We start from the raw sequence: 21,790 nt of genomic DNA on the forward strand, positions 1-21,790 counted from the left end.
CTTATTCTCCATATTTTCCCTTTAGGTGGCATTAGTTTATCCCAATAGTGACCCTGGGATGTTCTGGGTGGCCTTTTATGGGTGCCTTCTCGCCGAGGTCATTCCTGTCCCGATAGAGGTGCCTTTATCTCGGAAGGTATGAGACACAATCAAGTAGAAGAACCCCTAAAATATGAAATCAGCTTGTTGAAATGTTTACAGTTGTTCATCTGATTTTTAGGATGCAGGAAGTCAGCAGATAGGCTTCCTGTTGGGCAGTTGTGGTGTGGGACTTGCTCTCACTAGTGAAATTTGTCTAAAAGGACTTCCAAAGACCCCGAATGGAGAAATAATGCAATTCAAAGGTAAGTTCCTTGTTGGTTTTCTTAACACCCAGCTTCCTCAAATTTACCGTAAACTTCTCTTTTTTGAAGCTGTTGAATGGCATTTTAACCTGCTTTCTTACAGGATGGCCTCGACTTAAATGGGTGGTCACTGATACCAAGTATCTTACCAAACCCTCCAAGGACTGGCAGCCACACATACCTACTGCAAACACTGACACTGCTTACATAGAGGTGAGTGTGGGCAAGTGAGCGTATGTGTGTTAGGCGAGTAAGAATTCATTCAGTCTCTGATGTGTATGTTATGTGTGTGTCTTTCTCAGTACAAGGCCTCAAAGGAGGGTACGGTGATGGGAGTGGCTGTGTCGAAAATCTCCATGCTGACACACTGTCAGGCTCTAACACAGGCCTGTAATTACTGTGAAGGTGAGTTCTACACCACTACTACTACTGTGGAATAAATGGAGTGAAATATTCCTGTTACTGCAACAGCAACAGCATAACACTGAAAAACTCTTGAATGCTCCAGAATTAAGCTGTGAGATGATAAATTAATTTATAGCCAGTGCTTAGTCATAAATTATTTTTATTAGATTTATACTAATTAGATTATTTTTCTGAATAGCAATTTGGAGATGACTTGCTTTGTTATTTTTTCCCAATTGATTCTCAAATCATTGTGAACTTTGTCTTTTGAAATGTTTTTATTTATTTATTTATTTATTTTTTATCTTGGCCTGTTGACTGGCTTGTCAATTTATCAGCCCATGCAATTTAGAATATGAATTTTACATTTTAAATTTAAATCTGAAATGATTTAATATTTGCCATCAGTCTTATTTTAGTATTATTATTTTAGTGGTCAATTTAGTAGTATATGTTTTATTATATAATGCATTGTTTATTTACATTTAGAATTTGCTTCAATTTTTGTTTTCATTTTATTTTTAGGTTAAGGTTTAGAAGTTTTGTTATTTATTTTTGTCATTTTTAGTTTTTATTATTTTTATATAGCTTTCATTTATTTTATTTCAGTTTAGTTGTAGTCATTTTAGTTCCCTTCAACTTCAGCTCATTTATTTCAGTTAGTTGCCAAGGCAGCATTTCAGATTTGTAAGTTTTTCATCTAAAATTTATATTTCAGTTTTATTTCAATTACCGAAAATGGTTTTAATTAACAATAACAACACTGAAATTATAATAGAAATTCCATTATAATATGTAATACCTCTTATTATAATTCTTAAATACACTGTTTTTATAATGTAGTATAATATAGTATAATGTAATAGTGTTCTTAATTAAGAAATATTATTTTCAAAGAGAATATATTTTTCTGTGATCTTTCTTAGGAGAAACACTGGTTAATGTCCTGGATTTCAAGAAAGACTCAGGCCTTTGGCATGGAGTTTTAGCGGTGAGTGCAATTCCTCTGAATAGTTCTGTGTGTTCTTTTCAGTTTCACAGACTTGTTCCTGCATGGTTGCCGATTTTTAACCTCCACGTGTTTGTGCATTCTTACAGAGTGTCATGAACAGGATCCACACTATTAGTGTGCCGTACTCTGTCATGAAGGCTTGTCCACTGTCCTGGGTGCAGAGAGTTCATGTTCACAAAGGTAAAGACATCCTCAACATCTCATGCATATAATAGTGATCTGGCTAATGGCCAATCATGTAGAATCAACAGTTCTGTGGTACATTATCTTTCATGTTTTTTTTTTCTTTCATGTTTCTGTGTGCACAGCTCGTGTGGCCTTGGTGAAATGTAGAGATCTGCACTGGGCTATGATGGCTCACAGAGATCAGAAAGATACGAATCTGTCTTCCCTGCGCATGCTGATCGTAGCTGATGGAGCAAATCCCTGTAAGTAAACAAGCTATGGGAAAGAGATTGCCGTATTTCTGTGTTTCAGTGGCTGTAAGTGCAAATAAATGATCCATATTTCCATCTTAGGGTCTGTGTCTTCATGTGATGCCTTCCTGAACGTGTTTCAGTCTCATGGGCTGAAACCTGAGATGATCTGCCCATGTGCTTCCTCACCTGAGGCCATGACAGTAGCCATCCGCAGGTACCTGCATGTATTAAGAGTTGTGCTTCTCATATTTGTACACTTAATTGCCATAGATATGCTTTAAAATCACTCTTTGTGTTAAGGCCGGGTGCTCAAGGCGCTCCGCTCCCTGCCAGGGCCATTCTGTCAATGGCAGGACTCAGTCACGGGGTGATTCGGGTCAACACAGAGGATAAGAATTCTGCCCTTACCGTGCAAGATGTAGGACATGTCATGCCTGGAGGTGAGACTCTGCAACCATTTGAACATTTCACTGTAAATTATGTGAGTGTGGTGTAAGCCAGTTGCCACATTGGAAACAACTACTGGGTAACTAATTTAGCATGCGTTAAATCAGCAAAAACTTGAATTTTTTGGTTTATCTGATTTAAATCCTTTTAGTAGCCTAAACAAAAATAATGCACAATATACAATGTTTATGAACCTAATCCAAACCACATTTATGCATTGTTTGAAATTTGTCAGTATCAATCCAGTATAATGAGAAAAATAATAAAAATGTATATTATTATATTTTATGAATATAAATCATTGTATAGGCATATAAGTGTCTTAAATCTTGGATTTTTTTTTTTGTTCTATTTCAGTTCATTTAATAATTTCAGATTTAAATATTTCAAGATTTCAGTAAATTTCAGAAACATTGTGTTTGAAAGCAGTTCTGTCTTTTCTTTCTGCACCATAGCTCTGATGTGTATTGTGAAGCCTGATGGGCCGCCCATGCTCTGTAAGACTGATGAAATTGGGGAGATAGCGTTGAACTCACGTGCCGGAGGCACCATGTACTACGGCCTGCCCGGGGTGACCAAGAACACTTTTGAGGTACGGAAAAAAGTGCATGGAAAGAAATAATTCTGCAAGCAATATGCAGAATACACACATTTACTCAAAACAATGTCTCACTGACCTTGACTGCAGGTGATTCCTGTAAATTCGGGTGGAACCCCTATAGGAGACGTTGCCTTTACGCGCACTGGACTGTTGGGCTTTGTGGGTCCGGTAAGTAATACTAAAGTAGTATAGTTTTTCTATATTTTTGCATTAAATTATTTTAACGCGTTAAGGATTTTGAATTCATCACATGCATTAACATGTTAACATTGACAGCCATAATATATATTTGTATTATATACATTTTTTGATAAATGCTGTTCTTTTGAACTTTCTATTCATCAAAAAGTCCTGAAATCATCAAAAATTTGATTAAATAAATTCAAAGACATTAAAAAAAATCTGTTTTTTTTTTTTTTGTTTGTTTTTATACTTTTGGTAGTGTACTTCTAGTATGAACAAAGCCTATTTGCAGCTACTGAGATTTGTGACCAGTAATTTGTCTTTAATTGAATAAACTTTTCGTTGTGCCCTCAGGGAAGTTTGGTGTTTGTGGTGGGGAAGATAGAGGGTCTGCTTTCAGTCAGTGGTCGCAGACACAATGCAGATGACCTGGTGGCCACAGCGCTGGCGGTGGAGCCAGTCAAAACCGTCTACCGAGGGAGGTACGAATGACGCAAAAAAAAAAAAAAAGCATTCAAGTTAAAGTTGGAAGTATGATGTGATTTTAAAAGTGTCGTATATGCAGGATTGCCGTGTTCTCCGTCACTGTGTTCTATGATGAGCGAATAGTTATTGTGGCAGAACAGAGGCCTGATGCCAATGAAGAGGACAGTTTCCAGTGGATGAGTAGAGTCCTACAGGTAATACACAAACAAACCAGTTGCTCTCCTCACTTAAAACGGATTTAGTTTAGTCTAAAGTAGGTCATTGAAATGAATGGACCTGAGCTGGCGGGCTTAATGTAATGAGGCCGAATACAATGACAAATTGACAATATCCAATGTTGCCATTATAGGTTTAGACCCTCTATTTCACAGTAATAGGTGTCATGACTTGCTGCTTTTGCCCCTGCATGCTTTTCCACAGGCTATAGACAGCATCCACCAGGTGGGCTTGTATTGTTTGGCGCTGGTGCCTGCAAACACATTACCCAAAACTCCTCTGGGTGGTATTCATGTGTCCGAGGCCAAGCAGCACTTCCTGGAGGGATCTTTGCACCCTTGCAACATTCTGATGTGCCCTCATACGTGTGTGACCAACCTTCCAAAACCCAGACAAAAGCAACCAGGTACTGAAAAATATAAAATCCTGAAAAATAGTCCCACTTCTCAGAAAATGTGATCCTTGATTTGAATCTGATGAGGGGAATGACCTTCAAGCATCATTCAAAGGAACATCCTTAGTTTTTTCTTAAAGAGTTAGTTCACCCAAAAATGAAAATTCTGTCATTAATTACACATGTCGTTCCACACCCGTAAGACATTCGTTCATCTTCGGAACACAAATTATGATATGTTTGATGAAATCCGATGGCTCAGTGACGCCTCCATTGCCAGCAAGATAATTTCAACACTCTCAGATGCCCAGAAAGCTATTAAAAACATATTTAAAACAGTTCATGTGACTACAGTGGTTCAACCTTAATATTATAAAGTGACGAGAATACTTTTTGTATGCCAAAAAACAAAATAACAACTTTATTCAACAATATCTAGTGATGGGCGATTTCAAAACACTGCTTCATGAAGCTTCAAAGCTTTACGAATCTTTTGTTTCGAATCAGTGGTTCGGAGCACGTATCAAACTGCCAAAGTCACGTGATTTCAGTAAACGAGGCTTCGATACGTCATAAGTTTTTCAAAACGTTTCAAAATTTCCATGGTTCACGTGACTTTGGAAGTTTGATAAACTGGCAGAACCAATGATTCAAAACAAAAGCTTCATAAAGCTTCATGAAGCAGTGTTTAAAATAACGATAAAGTCATTATTTTGTGTTTTTGGTGCACAAAAAGCATTCTTGAGTAATTAATGACAGAATTTTTATTTTTGGATGAACTAACCCTTTAATGTGTACTTTATCTTTTTTATTTGTTTGAATGAATTTCATTTCATGTCAATTCAATTCATTTTTAATTCTATCTATCTATCTATCGATCTATCGATCTATCTAATTTATATAAAATATAATATTTAAATAACCTTTTCTTATTATTTTAATGTTTTCATTTTTCTCTAACCCTTTATTAAGAATCCTCAAAGCGTTTTAAATTACTATTATGTGTGAAATTTGCTATAAAATAAACTTGTCTTGCCTCACAGTGGGAGTTGGTCCAGCCTCCATCATGGTGGGCAACCTGGTGGCAGGAAAGAGAATCGCACAGGCTAGCGGGAGAGATCTTGGGCTCATGGATGACCAAGAACAATCCAGAAAGGTTAGCCAAAGATTACAGAACTACTGCTTATTAAACTCATTATTGATATCCTTGCACGACATAAAGATTTCAGTAATGCCTCTTACCTCTATAATGTTATAAAATGTAGAATTGTATCATAATACACAGTATTATAATTATTTTGCAACATCAAGCCTCCAGTTTCTAGGTACCTCCAAACACCACTAGATTCCACCTTAAAATCTGGTTTAAATGATAATATCATTAACTGTAACTCAGTACAAATAGTATAAAGAGGACTGGAGATGAAGGGAGATTTGTCTTCTCCCCTCTAAGCTTGTACTCTGGTCTGTCTTTCTCTCTTGTGTGGGGGGGTGTAGCTCTGTGTGTGGCCCACTAACATGGTAAGACTGAATGCCAGCAACGCTCTGCTATTTGTGTGCTCTGAGCTTTAAATCCCCATTGCTACCAGCGACAACAAAAGCAACCTCAGGGCCTTGCAGAGACAAAAAATGCTTATAAAGTGTTTCGATGAATTCTGATTTTTCAAAATAGAAGCAAAATAGACCCTTTTGTCAGAATGGACATTATTGACTTAATATCGCAGAATTGTGATTTCATTACTTGTAATTGCAACTTTTGTATTTCTCAATGCGTTTTTATGACCTAAAAATGTGGTTTTAATTCACATTACATAAACATTACATTTCAGAAACACACACTTATACTGCATGTGTGGTCTTTATTGCTGCTGCCTGCATGAGTCCTGCTATGTGTGTTTAAAGGCAGACTGTGTGAACTATCATCTACCCCTGATATTATAAACCTTAGACCTTTTTTTATTTGCTGGCTTAGTATTGCTGTTTGCTGAAATAGTGCTATTATTTGATTTGTGTGTTCCTGTTATATTAAGATTTCTCTTGATCATATTGTGGTTTATATATGGATAACCTGTCCTCTTCTGTCCTGTAGCATCAGTTCCTGTCTGAAGCCCTTCAGTGGAGAGCACAGACTGATCCTGATCATGTGCTCTATATGCTGCTGAATGCAAAGGTGACACGCATACAACCCCCATCAAACTGATTATGTAGTCAAACCATCAGCCCGTTGAGACTTTTTTTTTTGCTCTGGCCTGCAGGGTGTAGCAGTGAGCACAGCCACATGTTCTCAACTGCACAAGCGAGCAGAGAAAATCACTGCAGCTTTGTTGGAAAGAGGAGGAATTAACACTGGAGACAACGTAGTACTGCTTTATCCTCCCGGTAATGACATCCATCTCAGCTTTCACAGTACATGTTAAGGTGCAGTCACATTAGTGAAATATCTGTGAAATTTGGCAGGCAACTGAAGTCCATTGTCTATTGGCAGTAGTGTTGCAATGTATGCTCACACAGAGGTCAGTTTCAAACCAAGCAGCTTTCTGGTGGTAAACACAGTGCATGACCAATTTAAACTTGTTGCGAAATCTGTTATTGGGAAATCTATAGCCCTCACACAAAATTCCAGATCACAGATTCCTAATGAAAAAATTCACAGAAGAATGATAAATGTGACCGCATTGACTGAGTTTTTTTTTTTTTTTTTTTTCCCAAACGATGATTTAAATATATGGTCATTTCAATCTAGTTTTTATTCAGCGGTCACTGAAGATGCCATGTGCATTTCTGAGCACCTTAAAAGAATAGTCCACTCAAAATGAAAATTGTCATCATTAACGTCATTCCAAACCTCTATGCATTTCTTTCTTCTGCTGAGCACAAAAGATATTTTGAAGAATGTTAGTATTCAAACAGTTTCGGTTTTCCATTGTATGGACAAAATGGACAAAAAGTAAATGGGAACTGAAACTGTTTGGTTATCAACATACTTCAAAATATCTTCTTTTATGTTCATTAATGGGTGGTGACTGTCCCTTTTAAAGACCCAGAAATAATAGCATGAATTACCACGTGACATATTATCAAGAAAGATGTTCTTTTCTTTCCTGCAGGCATAGATCTTATAGCCTCCTTTTATGGATGTCTGTATGCCGGCTGTATTCCGGTCACCGTCAGGCCTCCTCACCCTCAGAATCTTCCTGCCACTCTCCCCACAGTCCGAATGATCATTGACGTGAGTCCGACTATTTTGTGCAGGTCGTCCATTTATTATTTTACAGAACGTTAGCATATTAATTGGAGAAATGTTGTCTTTATCAGGTGAGCAAAGCAGCATGCATCCTCACGACTCAGACCCTGATGAAGATTTTGCGGTCTAAAGAAGCGGCAGCCAGTGTGAATGTGAAGACTTGGCCGAATATCATAGACACAGGTACAAAAATACTCACATGGCTTTATGCCAATTGATGCAAGATCAGTATCCCTGACTTGACTGATCTTGTGTGTGCAGATGATCTTCCCAGGAAGCGGCCTCCAAACATTTATAAACCCCCCACTGCAGAAATGTTGGCCTACCTGGACTTTAGTGTGTCCACCACAGGCATGCTGACCGGAGTTAAGGCAAGACTTGTCTCTTTTCCTCTTAGGAGCGGGTGTGGCCTAAAGAGAGTCGGATTTGTTACTCGAAGGTCGCAGGTTCAATTCTCAAGTTTGTGTGGTTAGGTCCTAAACAGCTTGTTTATGTGTTTCTTTCAGATATCTCACTCAGCGGTCAATGCTTTATGTCGATCCATCAAACTGCAATGTGAGCTGTATTCTTCCAGACAAATTGCCATCTGCATGGACCCCTACTGTGGCCTGGGCTTCGTGCTGTGGTGTATGTCAAGGTAGTACACACAGTCAAAGACTGACTTTGAGCTAACCAGGCGTAATGCAATAAATCACATCTGTACTATGTTACCCTGAGGTTAAGCTTTGACTGCACCTGGTTAGGACACAATGCTATGCATGCAATTTATAGAATACCCACTGTAATTTGTATCTCTGTGTGTGTGTGTGTGTGTAGTGTTTATTCAGGTCACCAGTCAATCTTGATCCCTCCCATGGAGCTGGAGACGTCTCTGCCCCTGTGGCTGAGCACACTCAGTCAGTATAAGATCAGAGACACCTTCTGTTCATACTCGGTCATGGAGCTCTGCACCAAGGGCCTTGGCACACAGACTGAAGCTCTAAAGGTGAGTCAGCGGGATACAGATTCACTACAGTTCAAAAGGTTTGGGTTGGATTTTTATTTTTTGAAAAAAGTCTCTTATGTTTACCAAGACTGCATTTATTTGATCAAAAATACAGTAAAAACTGCAATATTGTGAAACTGTATTTTACTCGTGTCATTCTGAACCTGTAAGTCTACAGTGGAACGCAAAAGTATTTTTATGAATATACTGGCCATTCTTTAGATTAAAAAAATATATATATATATTCCAAGTCTTCTGAAACCATATAATAAGTTAGTATGAGAACAGACAGAATACGACGTGACTTCTCACTAGTTCTGCTTGACATGTAGAAGCAATGTCTGTTTTGTAAACAAATTCTTTTGAGTCAGATCTTTTCAATGATTTGGTTGATTCTGTTCACAAAACCAGACTGAATGATTCACTCCTTGATTCAAACACAAATTTAGTCTATTTCTTACACAAAGCTATGGTATGGCTTTAGAAGAAGTGAAATATTACACACAGGTCATATGTGCCACTTTTATTATACATTAAAGGGTTAGTTCACCCAAAAATGCAAAGTATGTCATTAATTACTCACCCTCATGTCGTTCCACACCTGTAAGACCTTCGATCATCTTCAGAACACAAATTAAGATATTTTTCTGATGCTACTAAAAACATTTAAAACAGTTCATGTGACCACAGTGGTTCAACCTTAATATTATAAAGCGATGATAATACTTTTTGTGCGCCAAAAATAACAAAATAGTGGCGTTATTCCACAATATCTAGTGATGGGCGATTTCAAAACAATGCTTCATGAAACTTCGAAGCTTTACAAATCATTTGTTTCGAATCATTGGTTCGGAGTGCTGATTCGTTATGTTTCGAAGCTTCATGAAGCAGTGTTTTGAAATCACCCATCATTAGATATTGTTGAATAAAGTTGCTATTTTGTTATTTTTGGTGCACAAAAAGCATTCTATTCACTTTATAGATTAAGGTTGAACCACTGTAGTCACATGAACATACAGTACAGACCAAAAGTTTGGAACCACTAAGATTTTTAATGTTTTTAAAAGAAGTTTCGTCTGCTCACCAAGGCTACATTTATTTAATTAAAAATACAGTAAAAAAACAGTAATATTGTGAAATATTATTACAATTTAAAATAACTGTGTACTATTTAAATATATTTGACAAAGTAATTTATTCCTGTGATCAAAGCTGAATTTTCAGCATCGTTACTCCAGTCTTCAGTGTCACATGATCCTTCAGAAATCATTCTAATATGCTGATTTGCTGCTCAATAAACATTTATGATTATTTTCAATGTTGAAAACAGTTTTTTCAGAATCCTTGATGAATAGAAAGTTCAAAAGGACAGCATTTATCTGAAATACAAAGCTTCTGTAGCATTATACACTACCGTTCAAAAGTTTGGGGTCAGTAAGAATTTTGATTTTTATTTTTTTGAAAAGAAATTAAAGAAATGAATACTTTTATTCAGCAAGGATGCATTAAATCAATCAAAAGTGGCAGTAAAGACATTTATAATGTTACAAAAGATTAAATTTCAGATAAACACTGTTCTTTTGAACTTTCTATTCATCAAATAATCCTGAAAAAAAATATTGTACACAAATATTTTGTACAGTTGTACACATTAAATGTTTCTTGAGCAGCAGATCAGCATATTAGAATGATTTCTGAAGGATCATGTGACACCGAAAACTGGAGTAATGATGCTGAAAATTCAGCTTTGCCATCACAGGAATAAATTACTTTGTCAAATATATTCAAAGAGAAAACAGTTATTTTAAATTGTAATAATATTTCACAATATTACTGTTTTTTACTGTATTTTTTATTAAATAAATGTAGCCTTGGTGAGCAGACGAAACTTCTTTTAAAAACATTAAAAATCTTAGTGGTTCCAAACTTTTGGTCTGTACTGTATGTCTTTAGTAGCTTTCTGGGCATTGAAAAAGGGAGTGTTATTACTGGTGATGCAGGCCTCACTGAGCCATCAGATTTTATCAAAAATATCTTAATTTGTGTTCTGAAGATGAACGAAGGTCTTACAGGTGTGGGACAACATGAGAGTGAGTAATTAATAACGGAATTCTCATTTTTGGGTGAACTAACCCTTTTTAATGGTGCATCATTTTTGAAGCTTGAAAACTCCAATCTCCATTTACTGGAATAGAACTATTAAAATTCCTCCTCGGAAGAAAGAAAGTCATAGGGGTTTGGAATAACATGAGTAAATAATGACAGAGGTGTAATTTTTGGGTTACTAATCCTGTAATACGGAGGAAAACAGACCGAAAGGGATGGTCGAGTAAACCGAGTGTGGAAGTGTCTATGAAAGCTGATGAGAGATGTATGTGCAGGCTCGCGGTGTGAACCTAACATGTGTAAGGAGCTGTGTCGTCATCGCCGAAGAGAGGCCTCGTTTGACACTCACGCAGTCATTCTCCAAGCTCTTCAAAGACCTGGGCCTGTCTCCACGCGCAGTGAGCACCGCTTTCGGTGCCAGAGTCAACTTGGCAATCTGTCTACAGGTTGGGCCAGTAATTATATTGCATCAACTGTGTCATGACACAAGAGCAGAGCCTTATTTTGATTTCTGACTTCCTCCATCAGGGCACTGCTGGTCCAGACCCATCCACTGTTTACGTAGACATGAAGTCTCTCCGTCATGACAGGTATGTGTGAAATGGCAGTGATGACATGAAGACAGTCTGTACATGCTTGTATTGTGACGTTGTCCTTCTGTCTCTGTCGTAGGGTGAGACTGGTGGAGAGAGGAGCTCCTCAGAGTCTGCCACTGACGGAGTCTGGGACTGTAAGGCCATCCTAGTTCTAGATTTGTCCTACTTTATTTTCAGTGCTGGGTAGATTACTTACAAGTTGTTGTCCGTTACTGATTATAAATTAATTACATGACAAAAATTGGTTAGTAATCAGGTGCCACCTATTGTATCCGTTGGCGTTCTTCTTCTTTTTCCACTCATGAGTCTATGGCATCCCATAGAACGGGAACGGGAAAAGTTATGAAATTTGGCACACAGATAGAGGACAGTCTGAAATGTCACCATAGAAAATTTGGAGTCTTCAGCTCAATCCCTCTAGCGCCACCACCTGTCCAAAGTTTCACTCACATTTATGCTAATATTTTTTGAACCCTAATAGCTAGAAACAATTATTTGTCTTGACTCAAGACAATTCGATTGCACCCTATGTCGTCATTTTCCATCATGACAATTTTTTATTTTCTGAAAAACTTTATATATATATATATATATATATATATATATATATATATATATATATATATATATATATATATATATATATATATATATATATATATATAACATTTTTAAATTAAAGTTACTGTAGTCTGATTTATGAGTATTTTAAAATGTAATATAATCTAATTACAAGGACTTTATTTTTTTAATGATTACATATAATCAGTTACTACCCACCATTGTTTATCTTACACAGTTATTATAAGACATCAGTCATTCTGTACTGTTTTCTTTGCCTTACCTCAGATGCTTCCTGGAGTGAGAGTAATCATTGTGAACCCAGAGACAAGAGGACCATTAGGAGACTCTCATCTAGGCGAGGTGACCAGACACATTTAATTGGAGTAAAAGCACAAATACAACTTGTTTCAATGATGTATATTCCTCCACATAGGAAATTCCTCCCTATTCTTAGAATGCTCTGTGTGAAAGCTGTCATCTTCATCACTTTCTTGCCTTTTTTCTAGATCTGGGTGAACAGTCCTCATAATGCCAGTGGTTATTATACCATCTATGGTGAGGAGAGCCTGCAGGCAGACCATTTCAACACACGGCTGAGCTTCGGAGAGACCGAAACGCTCTGGGCCAGAACTGGATATCTGGGATTTGTTAGGAGGACAGAGCTATTGGATGCAAGTGGAGGTCCGTAATACACTGCTGATTGATTAATTTTATAAAGCTAATATCGCAAAGCAGATAGTTCAGATTCTAAATTTGGATTGGATTAACCATATTTTCAGCCTTCACTTCACAGTATTACATTATTTAATATTGTACATTACCGTTCAAAAGTTTGGGGTCAGTAATTAAAAAGAAATTAATACTTTTACTCAGCAGGGGATGCAATACATTGATCAAAAGTTACATTGTCACAAAAGAATTCTATTTCAAATCAATGTTTTTTGTTTTTTTTTTCATCAAAGAATCTGCAAAAATATAAAGCGGCACAACTGTTTTCAACATTGATGATGATAAATGATTCATGAACAGTAAATCAGCATATTAGAATGATTTCTAAAGGCACTGAAGACTGGAGCAATGATGCTGAAAATTCAGCTGTCATCACTAAAATTAAAATATATTCAAATAGAAAAGTTATTTTAAATTGTAATAATATTTTACAGTATTACTGTTTTTACTATATTTTTGAACAAATAACTGCAGCTTGGTGAGTGTGAGACATATTTTAAACATTTCTTAGTGACCCTAAACTTTGAAGAACAGTTGTTGTTTACAATTTTCACATATATAAATAAAATAAATTCTCTCAAATGTTCAAAAAATGCAGTAATACTAGCTAGAAGTTATAGTTATTATAATTACATGGTAAACCTCCAAATGCCACAAAAAAATTTTAGTTTTCAAGGCATAAAAATGCACATACATCCTCAGAAATTGTAAGTTATAGTACTGGTCTATTATCTCACACCCGTTTCTTGTGGTTTATCTTCCACCAGATCGCCACGATGCTCTGTTTGTGGTAGGTTCACTTGACGAAACACTGGAGTTGCGAGGTTTGCGTTATCATCCCATTGACATCGAGACTTCTGTGTCTCGGGCGCACCGCAGCATCGCTGAGAGGTGAGAACCTCAAGATCGTTTACACTTCCTGTCTGCATGTACAAAATGAGTTTTGCTATAAATTATAGTTCCCGTCTCTGATTGGGTTGTATGCTTCATTGTACAGCGCTGTCTTCACGTGGACCAATCTTCTGGTGGTTGTGGTGGAGCTCAGTGGGTCTGAGCAGGAAGCTCTTGATCTGGTTCCCCTCGTCACTAATGTGGTTCTGAAAGAGCATCACCTCATCGTTGGTGTGGTGGTCATTGTGGACCCCGGCGTCATCCCTATCAACTCGCGGGGCGAGAAGCAACGCATGCACCTGCGCGACTCCTTCCTGGCCGACCAGCTGGATCCCATCTATGTGGCATACAACATGTGAGCCTGAAGTGGACTTAAAGCTCAACGTGGCACCCAAAGATCCACTCACAACGCGGCCGTTCCTCTGTGCCATAAGCACACAAATGGACACGGAGGAAGAAGCTGGCTAGGCCTCTTTCTGCCTCTGCGCTGAGTCTTGTACATATTTTAATGTTCTCTTTATTGTGATTGTGGCCTGTTCGACCAATGGCGGTCACCCTGGCTTAAGCCATCCAACCCTCCTTGGACATCCAGGAGGGTGGTGCTCTTCTTTTAGAACATTTTTCTGCCCTTTTAAACAGGTGAAACCACATTTTCACAAGTTGCATTGACTTGGATGTCCAACATTTGGTGCCACTTCCGAAATGCCTCTTCCATAGAGCAGCGCTTGTGCTCTCGCAGCGAGATCTTGAGGGACTTACATGAAGCTTTCTGCGCACTTTATCTCCTCTCCTGAGCGAGCGCTCAGAGGAGAGTCCTTCTGTTTTCATTCTGGAAGTGCTAACTTAGTTTAACGGATCAACAGTATCACCAGCAAAACAAACATATCTTCTTTTATTCAAAACTGCTAGTCATTTTAATGGTTTTAAAATAAATGCACCACATTTTATTGTTGCTTTTTTTTTCTTTTTCTTTTTTACACTGACATTGCCAACTGTAATGCACATCAGTAGTGAACTGGAGTGAGGAGGGTTTTGTGGAATTGTCCTCACTGTAAGCACAGCAATTTTAACAGAATACATTTGTAACTTGACATCTATATGCATTAAACGTGTATATTGAATGTGACAAGTGTTTCGAGATGAAGACAGAAATGTATGTTTCTGTCTTCATTTCGATTGGTGTGTGTAAAGGGACCGGAAAGATGAATAGATAGAAATTGTTTGTGTGTAGACTATATTGTAGTGTCTCACTGGTGTTACTGTATAAAAAAAAACGGACCCTATTATCCGGTCCTCCCAAAACTTGACTGATATTTCATACTTGATGGCAGTTTTCAGCATAATTTGCTCAAGATCATGATGCAGAAACAATACAAATATTTTTACACATTACAAGAGTCACAAAATATACCATTTTCATGTTTAATATCTGTTTTGTCATTCTGTTTCTCATAAGCCCCGTTCACACTGATACACTGAGGTCACCGAGTGCTGGACCATGATGTTCTTGCAAATCGCTGTCAGTGTGAACACCCCTTCAAAGTTGAGTGTGTGTGTGTGAGAGAGAATGAGTGTGGTAGAAAGTAAGGGTGTTTTAACCTTTCCAACATATGGGGAAAAAACGAGAATGTAGGCTAAGAGAGGAAATATCTTTTCTATCCTAATAAAATTACAGTAACATTTGTTAGCACCTAACATGTTTATTTCAAAATGGCCTTCGATATCAAAATATTCTTTCTTCCTGCAGATTGTTTACATGTGAAATTCTGTGCAGCTCTTTTCTTTAACAATGCACACATTCTCTTAACTTTTTTTTCTTTTTGTATTTTTAATTCTCATTTCTTAATTGTCAAAATACTGAGTGTGTTGGTGCAAAATTTATAAAGTTTTATGTTAATTAAATTTATTGTTGTCATCAGTGAATCTTTTACTGTCTTTATTACAGTAATTTCAGGTGAGCAATGTGCAAATAAGGAACTGTCGAAAGAGCCTAACACTGTCTACACCGGACGCGACATAGCGACATAACTTTTTTTGATATTTTTGATAAAATCTGATGGCTCAGTGAGGCCTGCATTGACAGTGCGATAATTAACACTTTCAATGCCCAGAAAGGTACTAAAGACATATTTAAAACAGTTCATGTGACTACGGTGGTTCAATCTTAATGTTATGAGGATACTTTTTGTACGCCAAGAAAACAAAATAATGTCTTTTCAACAATATCTAGTGATGGCCGATTTCAAAACACTGCTTCACTAATCTTTTGTTTCGAATCAGTGGCCTCGTTTACTGAAATCATGTGATTTTGGCACTCCGAACCACTAATTCGAAACAAATGATTCCATAAAACTTCAAAGCAGTGTTTTGAAATCGCCATCACTAGATATTGTTGAAAAGTCGTTATTTAGTTTTTTTGGTGCATAAAAAGTATTCTCGTCATTAAGGTTGTACCACTGTAGTCACATGACCTGTATTAAATATGTTTTTAGTAGCTTTCTGGGCATCTGAAAGTGTTAATTATCTTGCTGGCAATAGAGACCTCACTGAGCCATCGGATTTCATCAAAAATATGTATTATGGGTGTTGAACAACAAGAGGGTGAGTAATTAATGACAGAATTTTCATTTCTGGGTGAACTAACCCTTTAAATGCTCTTCCACCTTGAAAAAGCAACCAATTCTATGAAGAAAAGGCAAACTAATTAATTTATATTTAACAGCAACACTGTACATCATTGCAAATGTTGATTTAAATTTATTTGAGCTGTTTTTAGGTTCTGTATTGTCCTGTAATACCGTATACCTACAGTAAGCTTGATTTGAACGACATTGTGCTTTTCATTCAAACAAGCTTCCTGTATAAATGCATTGACATAAATTATATCAATGGCCTCAAATAATCCACACATACTTTTTTTTTTTTTTTTTTAGGAATAATCCACTATTTATGACAACTGAAAACAGTCCATTACAGCTTATCAGGAATCCTCAAATAAAATAATCTGGTGACAACCTACTGCAAGCTACAGGCTTAATTCATATTTGTCCACCAGAGGCCACTATATCCTCTGATTCTTACTCATTATGACAGTTCTGATGTCAATACAATGATGACACATACACTCTACTGTTTTTTTTTTTTGTGTGTTTTTTTTTTAAGTAAGCTTACATACTTAATTATATACAAAATATTGACAACATATAAAATATGCACACAGGTTGAAATAACATCAATAAGTGAAATTAAGAACAATACATTTATAAGTATATAAGAACAAATGAACATTTAATGTATGACACTCTGAACTTGAAATTAGATTAACATGAATATGCTACCTAACTCAGTAATGTGGTTGTATGTACCCAGAATAGTATGAGAAATCCAACTTGATTTCAGTGGAAGCTTATATTCATTTCACGCTCAATCCAATAATAGAGGCCGTAGACTTTCAAATAAATATTTGGTCGGTTAGGTTCTCCACAGGAAGTGGCCTTCACTCGAATTCCAATCAAATAGTAGCGATGCTCAATTTTGATATAGCAGTTCAGCGGTCCACCCAGATTTGTCTGCATGTTATAATATAAACATACATTATATATCATAAAACGTCACATAATAAATTCAGGGTTCCTACACATTTTCCATTTCAAAATTTCATACTTTTCCAGACTCAATTTCCAAACCTCTATGTAGATTTTCAGACCATATTTAACATGGTTCATACAACATTATTAGGCCCCAAGCTCTAGGGGTGCCCCCTTAAGTGCAGTCGAAAACTTGGTCTATATCATACATACTTTCAAGTACGAAACTCAGTACACATATCGATCTCATCGAGCCGAACAATCTTCTCACTGACAGTCTTACACAAACCCAAAAGGAAGTCAGCTATTCAGGGTTTTTTTTTTAAAACGCACACGCTTTTTTTTTTCAATACTCCTCCTAGGTGCCACAAACTTGGTCAACACTCAACATAATGATGCCAAGACACTAAGGATGCTAAACTGCAAGCAGATTTTTGATATCTCAAACGTTTTGGCTGTGGCGAGGCAACACATTGAAAAAAGAGTGTTATAACTTCTGCATACATTGATTTTGTATGTTCATTGTAGGAAGCTGATCACATGAATGTGACTATTGTGCATCATATTGTACAAGTCATAGCACCATCAACTGGCAGCAGGAAGTGTGTCACTTCAAAATACTTTGAAATCTGCCTCTTATTTTTACCTGATTCGCTTCAGACTTCGTCAGAATAATGACAAGACATGGCAGATGTAAAACTGTGAAAGAATTCTTGATACCTTAAATATTGTTGCTATGGCAACACATCAAACTTTAATATTTATTTTGGGTGTTTTTGAGGCTCTTCACATGCCTAAAATTGAATGAAACAACACACACATCAGACTTTTCGGCTGTTAGACTTTGGAAAAAAGCTAAAAAACTGGCATGGAGGGGGAGCTCTGTAGCGCCACCTTTTGACAAACCCTAACCGTAACAGGAAGTTGGCTATTTTGGTTTGGATGTGTTTTTTTTTTGAAAAATTAGGCTCTGAACTTTCTCGATATGTAGCCAATACATTGAAGATGCTAAATTGCGAACGGATACTTTATATCTCGAATGGTGTTGCTATGGCGGGGGATTAAAACAGGAACAGTCTTATGTATTCTAAACAATAAATTATACACCATTTATTTATATAAAATATTACAAATACATAATTATTTGTGCTGTCTAATAATAACATGAATAACACAATAGTGCTATCGGGTTGAAAGAAAGAAAATCAAATGACGTCTTTTCTCATTCTCCTGAACCCAATATTGTGTATCGTGTATATTGTGTAACACACATAAAACACTTTATAACCTGAATATATTCACCTCTAACACATCAATTTGATACTGTTTGATGTTGCACGATCACCAAACAGCAAAGTACACAGTCTGATTTAGATGATTGCATGCTCATTTATCTGTTGCTGGTTTGAGTGGCATTTCAGTGAACATTCTTTCAGTGAAATTCAAAAGAGTCTCGCTTATGATAAAGACACAGTTTTGCATAGTGAAAATGTGCATCTTGATTCATTTTTCCCCATTTTTCCATACTTATCCTGTGTAGGAACCCTGAAAATGTTACTATTTTTTCTAAATAAATTATAAAAAAAATTAACTAAAATCATCATTTTACAAGCTACAAGTGAATTTAGGCATCAGAGTTATGAAAATTTATATTTTGATTTACTATTTAATTCAGATTTTGAAATTTGGTAAATATTACATTTGAATTAACAATGTTAATAAATTACAGTGCTTTTAAAGATTAAAGGTGCCATAGAACGCTTTTTCACAAGATATAATAGAAGTCTAAGGTGTCCCCTGAATGTGTCTGTGAAGTTTTAGCTCAAAATACCCCATAGATTTTTTAACTTCCTATTTTGGGGCATAATTATAAATGCACCGATTCAGCGTGCGTCCCCTTTAAATGCTCGCGCTCCCCGCCCCCGAGCTTGCGAATCTATAATACATCGTATAAACAAAGTTCACACAGCTAATATAACCCTCAAAATGGATCTTTACAAAGTGTTCGTCATGGAGCATGTCTAATCGGGTAAGTATGGTATTTATCTGGATGTTTACATTTGATTCTGAATGAGTTTGAGGCTGTGCTCCGTGGCTTAAGCTAACGTTTCACACTGTTGGAGAGATTTATAAAGAATGAAGTTGTGCTTATGAATTATACAGACTGCAAGTGTTTAAAAATGAAAATAATGACATGGCTTTGGTCTCCGTGAATACATTAATAAACTAACGTAACTTTAACCACATTTAACAGTACATTAGCAACAATGCTAACGAAACATTTATAAAGACAGTTTACAAATATCACTAAAATATCATAATATCATGATATCATGGATCATGTCAGTTATTATTGCTCCATCTGCCATTTTTCGCTGTTGTCCTTGCTTGCTTACCTGCATAAAGTCTGTATGCTGCTTCAGACGTTAATACTGGCTTGTCTAATGCCTTGAACATGGGCTGGCATATGCAAATATTGGGGTCGTACATATTAATGATCCCGACTGTTACGTAACAGTCTGTGTTATCTTGAGATTCGCCTGTTCTTCAGAGGTCTTTTGCACAAATCAAATTTACATAAGAAGGAGGAAACAATGCAGTTTGAGACTCACTGTATGTCATTTCCATGTACTGAACTCTAATTATTTAACTATGCTGAGGTAAATTCAATTTTCAATTCTAGGGCACCTTTAACTTTAAATGAGTGTTTCATGAAGGCAAAGGTAATATACGCTACTGTTCAAAGGTTTTGGGTCTGTAAGATTTTTTAATGTTTTTGACAGAAGTCTCTTATACTCACTTATACTCGCATTTGATCGAAAATTCAATAATATCGCAAAATATTATTCCAACTTTAAATTCATTTTCTGTTTAAATATATTTTAAAATGTAATTTATTAATGTGATCAAAGCTGTTTGAATTTTCAGCATCATTACTCTAGTCTTTAGTGTCACATGATCTTTCAGAAATCATTCTAATATGCTGATTTGTTGCTCGATTTGTTTTTTTTTTTTGTGTGTGTGCGTAGAAACTGTGATACATTTTTACAGGATCCTTGATTAATAAAACAGCATTTATTTTAAATGGTAAAGACATTACAAAAGTTCTGTCACTTTTGATGAATTTAATGAGTCCTTGCTAAACTAAAAAAAAAAAAAAAAAAATCTTACTGACGCCAAACGTTTGAAAGCTAGTGTAAATGTAAAAATATAGAATATGAGCATGCACAATTAAATTGTTTAAAAAAATAATTCGAAAATCTCTCAAATTTGCGTTTATTCACATTTTACAGTTAAAGTACAAAAAAAATAAATAAAAAAATATACTAAAACATACCTCACATCCGTCAACACCTCCACCGAGTTCGCCAACACAAAGCATGTCCGCTGACACAGTAAAGTTCCAGTACTCTGGTTTATTGCACAGTGACCGTGACATTATATACACATTTGCTTCTTGCAGCACGCCAACATCATCTGATAAATGTAATATATAATAACATATATAAGTAGCTATAGATATATAATATACATGTGTAACATAAAACGAAAACAATAAGCCACTATTGTAAACATCTGCAGTGTCAACTCACCCCCAGGTTGAGTGTTGTATCCTGTGATGTGACAGGATTCATATTTATGATCGGCAGCAGCGTAATCAGGCACACAGATGGGACTGACAAACTCATTAAACACAAAGGGGGTCTTCATTTGAAAAAGAGCAATACTGTACCGCAAAGTGACAGGATTGAATCGTTCGTGTGTGATAATTCTGGCGACTTCTGACTTCTGAGTGAACTCATCATCAACATCCAATGTATTGCTTCCTGCTCGGATCAAAAGATTGCTAGAGGAGAAAGTGCAACAACGTTATATGCGTAAGTAAAGCGTATCTAGCGGTTTAAGGATTAAAGTGGACATATTACCTTTGATTCTGTACATTTACACATGAGGCTGCTGTCATTATCCAGTATTTGTCGATAATAGCTCCACCACAGACTTGACTGAACGGGGCGGATGAATCGGGCTGGTACAGCACAGACACCTGCCATGGCCAAACATCCACGCCGACGTTCTCACCTCCGATCATCCGAGTATTTCGATGTGTAAATTCTCTCTCAGGCCTGTCGCCGCAGTTTTTATCTAAGAGATTGGTAAGAAAAAAAAACAAAGAAAAAAAACATAGTAAGATAAGTAGTGAACTGAGCTAATTATTTATAAAGTTAATATTAACTCACATGGAGCGGGCGGTTTAGAGATTGCGGAAAAATAAAATATTAACCCCCACCCCAAAGCACCCAGTAAAAGGAGAAATTTCATGTCACGGCTCATCACGGTGGCGTTTGGTTAGTTATTTGCGTGACTGCTATACGTTTAACACGACAAATTTGTCTGTTTGGATAACGGTCAAATATATTTGAATTATATGACGTAAGTCCGTTTTATTATCAACGATAGTAGTTCAGTCAGTGTTGTCAGGAACTGTAGAAAGGTTTTTAACCTCGGTTTTTAACCTAATACTACATTATTTCTTACAAACCGCTGCTTCACGACCAACTTGGGCTCACGATGCTTTTGGGA

The 21,790-nt window shown here is 36.5% G+C and overlaps 2 protein-coding genes across 3 annotated transcripts in view; one reads left to right on the plus strand and one right to left on the minus strand.

The window, feature by feature from the left end:
• Positions 1–15,539, plus strand: part of dip2ba (disco-interacting protein 2 homolog Ba) — a 59,542-nt gene extending 44,003 nt beyond the window's left edge. Inside the window, exons 10-39 of one of the 2 annotated variants that reach the window (XM_067370417.1) lie at positions 26–136; positions 221–344; positions 448–557; positions 647–749; positions 1,676–1,740; positions 1,848–1,941; positions 2,070–2,189; positions 2,280–2,394; positions 2,481–2,620; positions 3,083–3,219; positions 3,316–3,396; positions 3,766–3,893; positions 3,977–4,091; positions 4,318–4,519; positions 5,551–5,663; positions 6,005–6,028; positions 6,597–6,677; positions 6,763–6,886; positions 7,615–7,736; positions 7,823–7,934; positions 8,013–8,122; positions 8,258–8,388; positions 8,568–8,736; positions 11,118–11,288; positions 11,371–11,432; positions 11,515–11,572; positions 12,288–12,362; positions 12,509–12,683; positions 13,499–13,622; positions 13,729–15,539. In XM_067370417.1, coding sequence (XP_067226518.1) covers positions 26–136; positions 221–344; positions 448–557; positions 647–749; positions 1,676–1,740; positions 1,848–1,941; positions 2,070–2,189; positions 2,280–2,394; positions 2,481–2,620; positions 3,083–3,219; positions 3,316–3,396; positions 3,766–3,893; positions 3,977–4,091; positions 4,318–4,519; positions 5,551–5,663; positions 6,005–6,028; positions 6,597–6,677; positions 6,763–6,886; positions 7,615–7,736; positions 7,823–7,934; positions 8,013–8,122; positions 8,258–8,388; positions 8,568–8,736; positions 11,118–11,288; positions 11,371–11,432; positions 11,515–11,572; positions 12,288–12,362; positions 12,509–12,683; positions 13,499–13,622; positions 13,729–13,981 — 3,549 coding nt within the window. In that variant the 3' untranslated portion in view covers positions 13,982–15,539. The remainder of the gene's footprint in view (positions 1–25; positions 137–220; positions 345–447; positions 558–646; positions 750–1,675; positions 1,741–1,847; positions 1,942–2,069; positions 2,190–2,279; positions 2,395–2,480; positions 2,621–3,082; positions 3,220–3,315; positions 3,397–3,765; positions 3,894–3,976; positions 4,092–4,317; positions 4,520–5,550; positions 5,664–6,004; positions 6,029–6,596; positions 6,678–6,762; positions 6,887–7,614; positions 7,737–7,822; positions 7,935–8,012; positions 8,123–8,257; positions 8,389–8,567; positions 8,737–11,117; positions 11,289–11,370; positions 11,433–11,514; positions 11,573–12,287; positions 12,363–12,508; positions 12,684–13,498; positions 13,623–13,728) is intronic. The other variant, XM_067370418.1, reaches the window with a different exon arrangement.
• A 1,107-nt stretch (positions 15,540–16,646) lies between these two features.
• si:dkey-9p24.5 lies at positions 16,647–21,458 on the minus strand. The gene is made up of 5 exons (XM_067372223.1): positions 21,448–21,458; positions 21,136–21,352; positions 20,803–21,056; positions 20,547–20,686; positions 16,647–17,191 (listed from the first exon to the last, which is right to left on the minus strand). The coding sequence occupies exons 2-5, from the start codon at positions 21,297–21,299 to the stop codon at positions 17,018–17,020; spliced, it is 732 nt and encodes a 243-aa protein (XP_067228324.1). The 5' UTR covers positions 21,300–21,352; positions 21,448–21,458; the 3' UTR covers positions 16,647–17,017.
• Between the last annotated feature and the right edge of the window lie 332 nt (positions 21,459–21,790).

Source organism: Chanodichthys erythropterus, chromosome 20 (genome assembly GCF_024489055.1).
Source record: "Chanodichthys erythropterus isolate Z2021 chromosome 20, ASM2448905v1, whole genome shotgun sequence".
NCBI lineage: Eukaryota > Metazoa > Chordata > Actinopteri > Cypriniformes > Xenocyprididae > Chanodichthys > Chanodichthys erythropterus.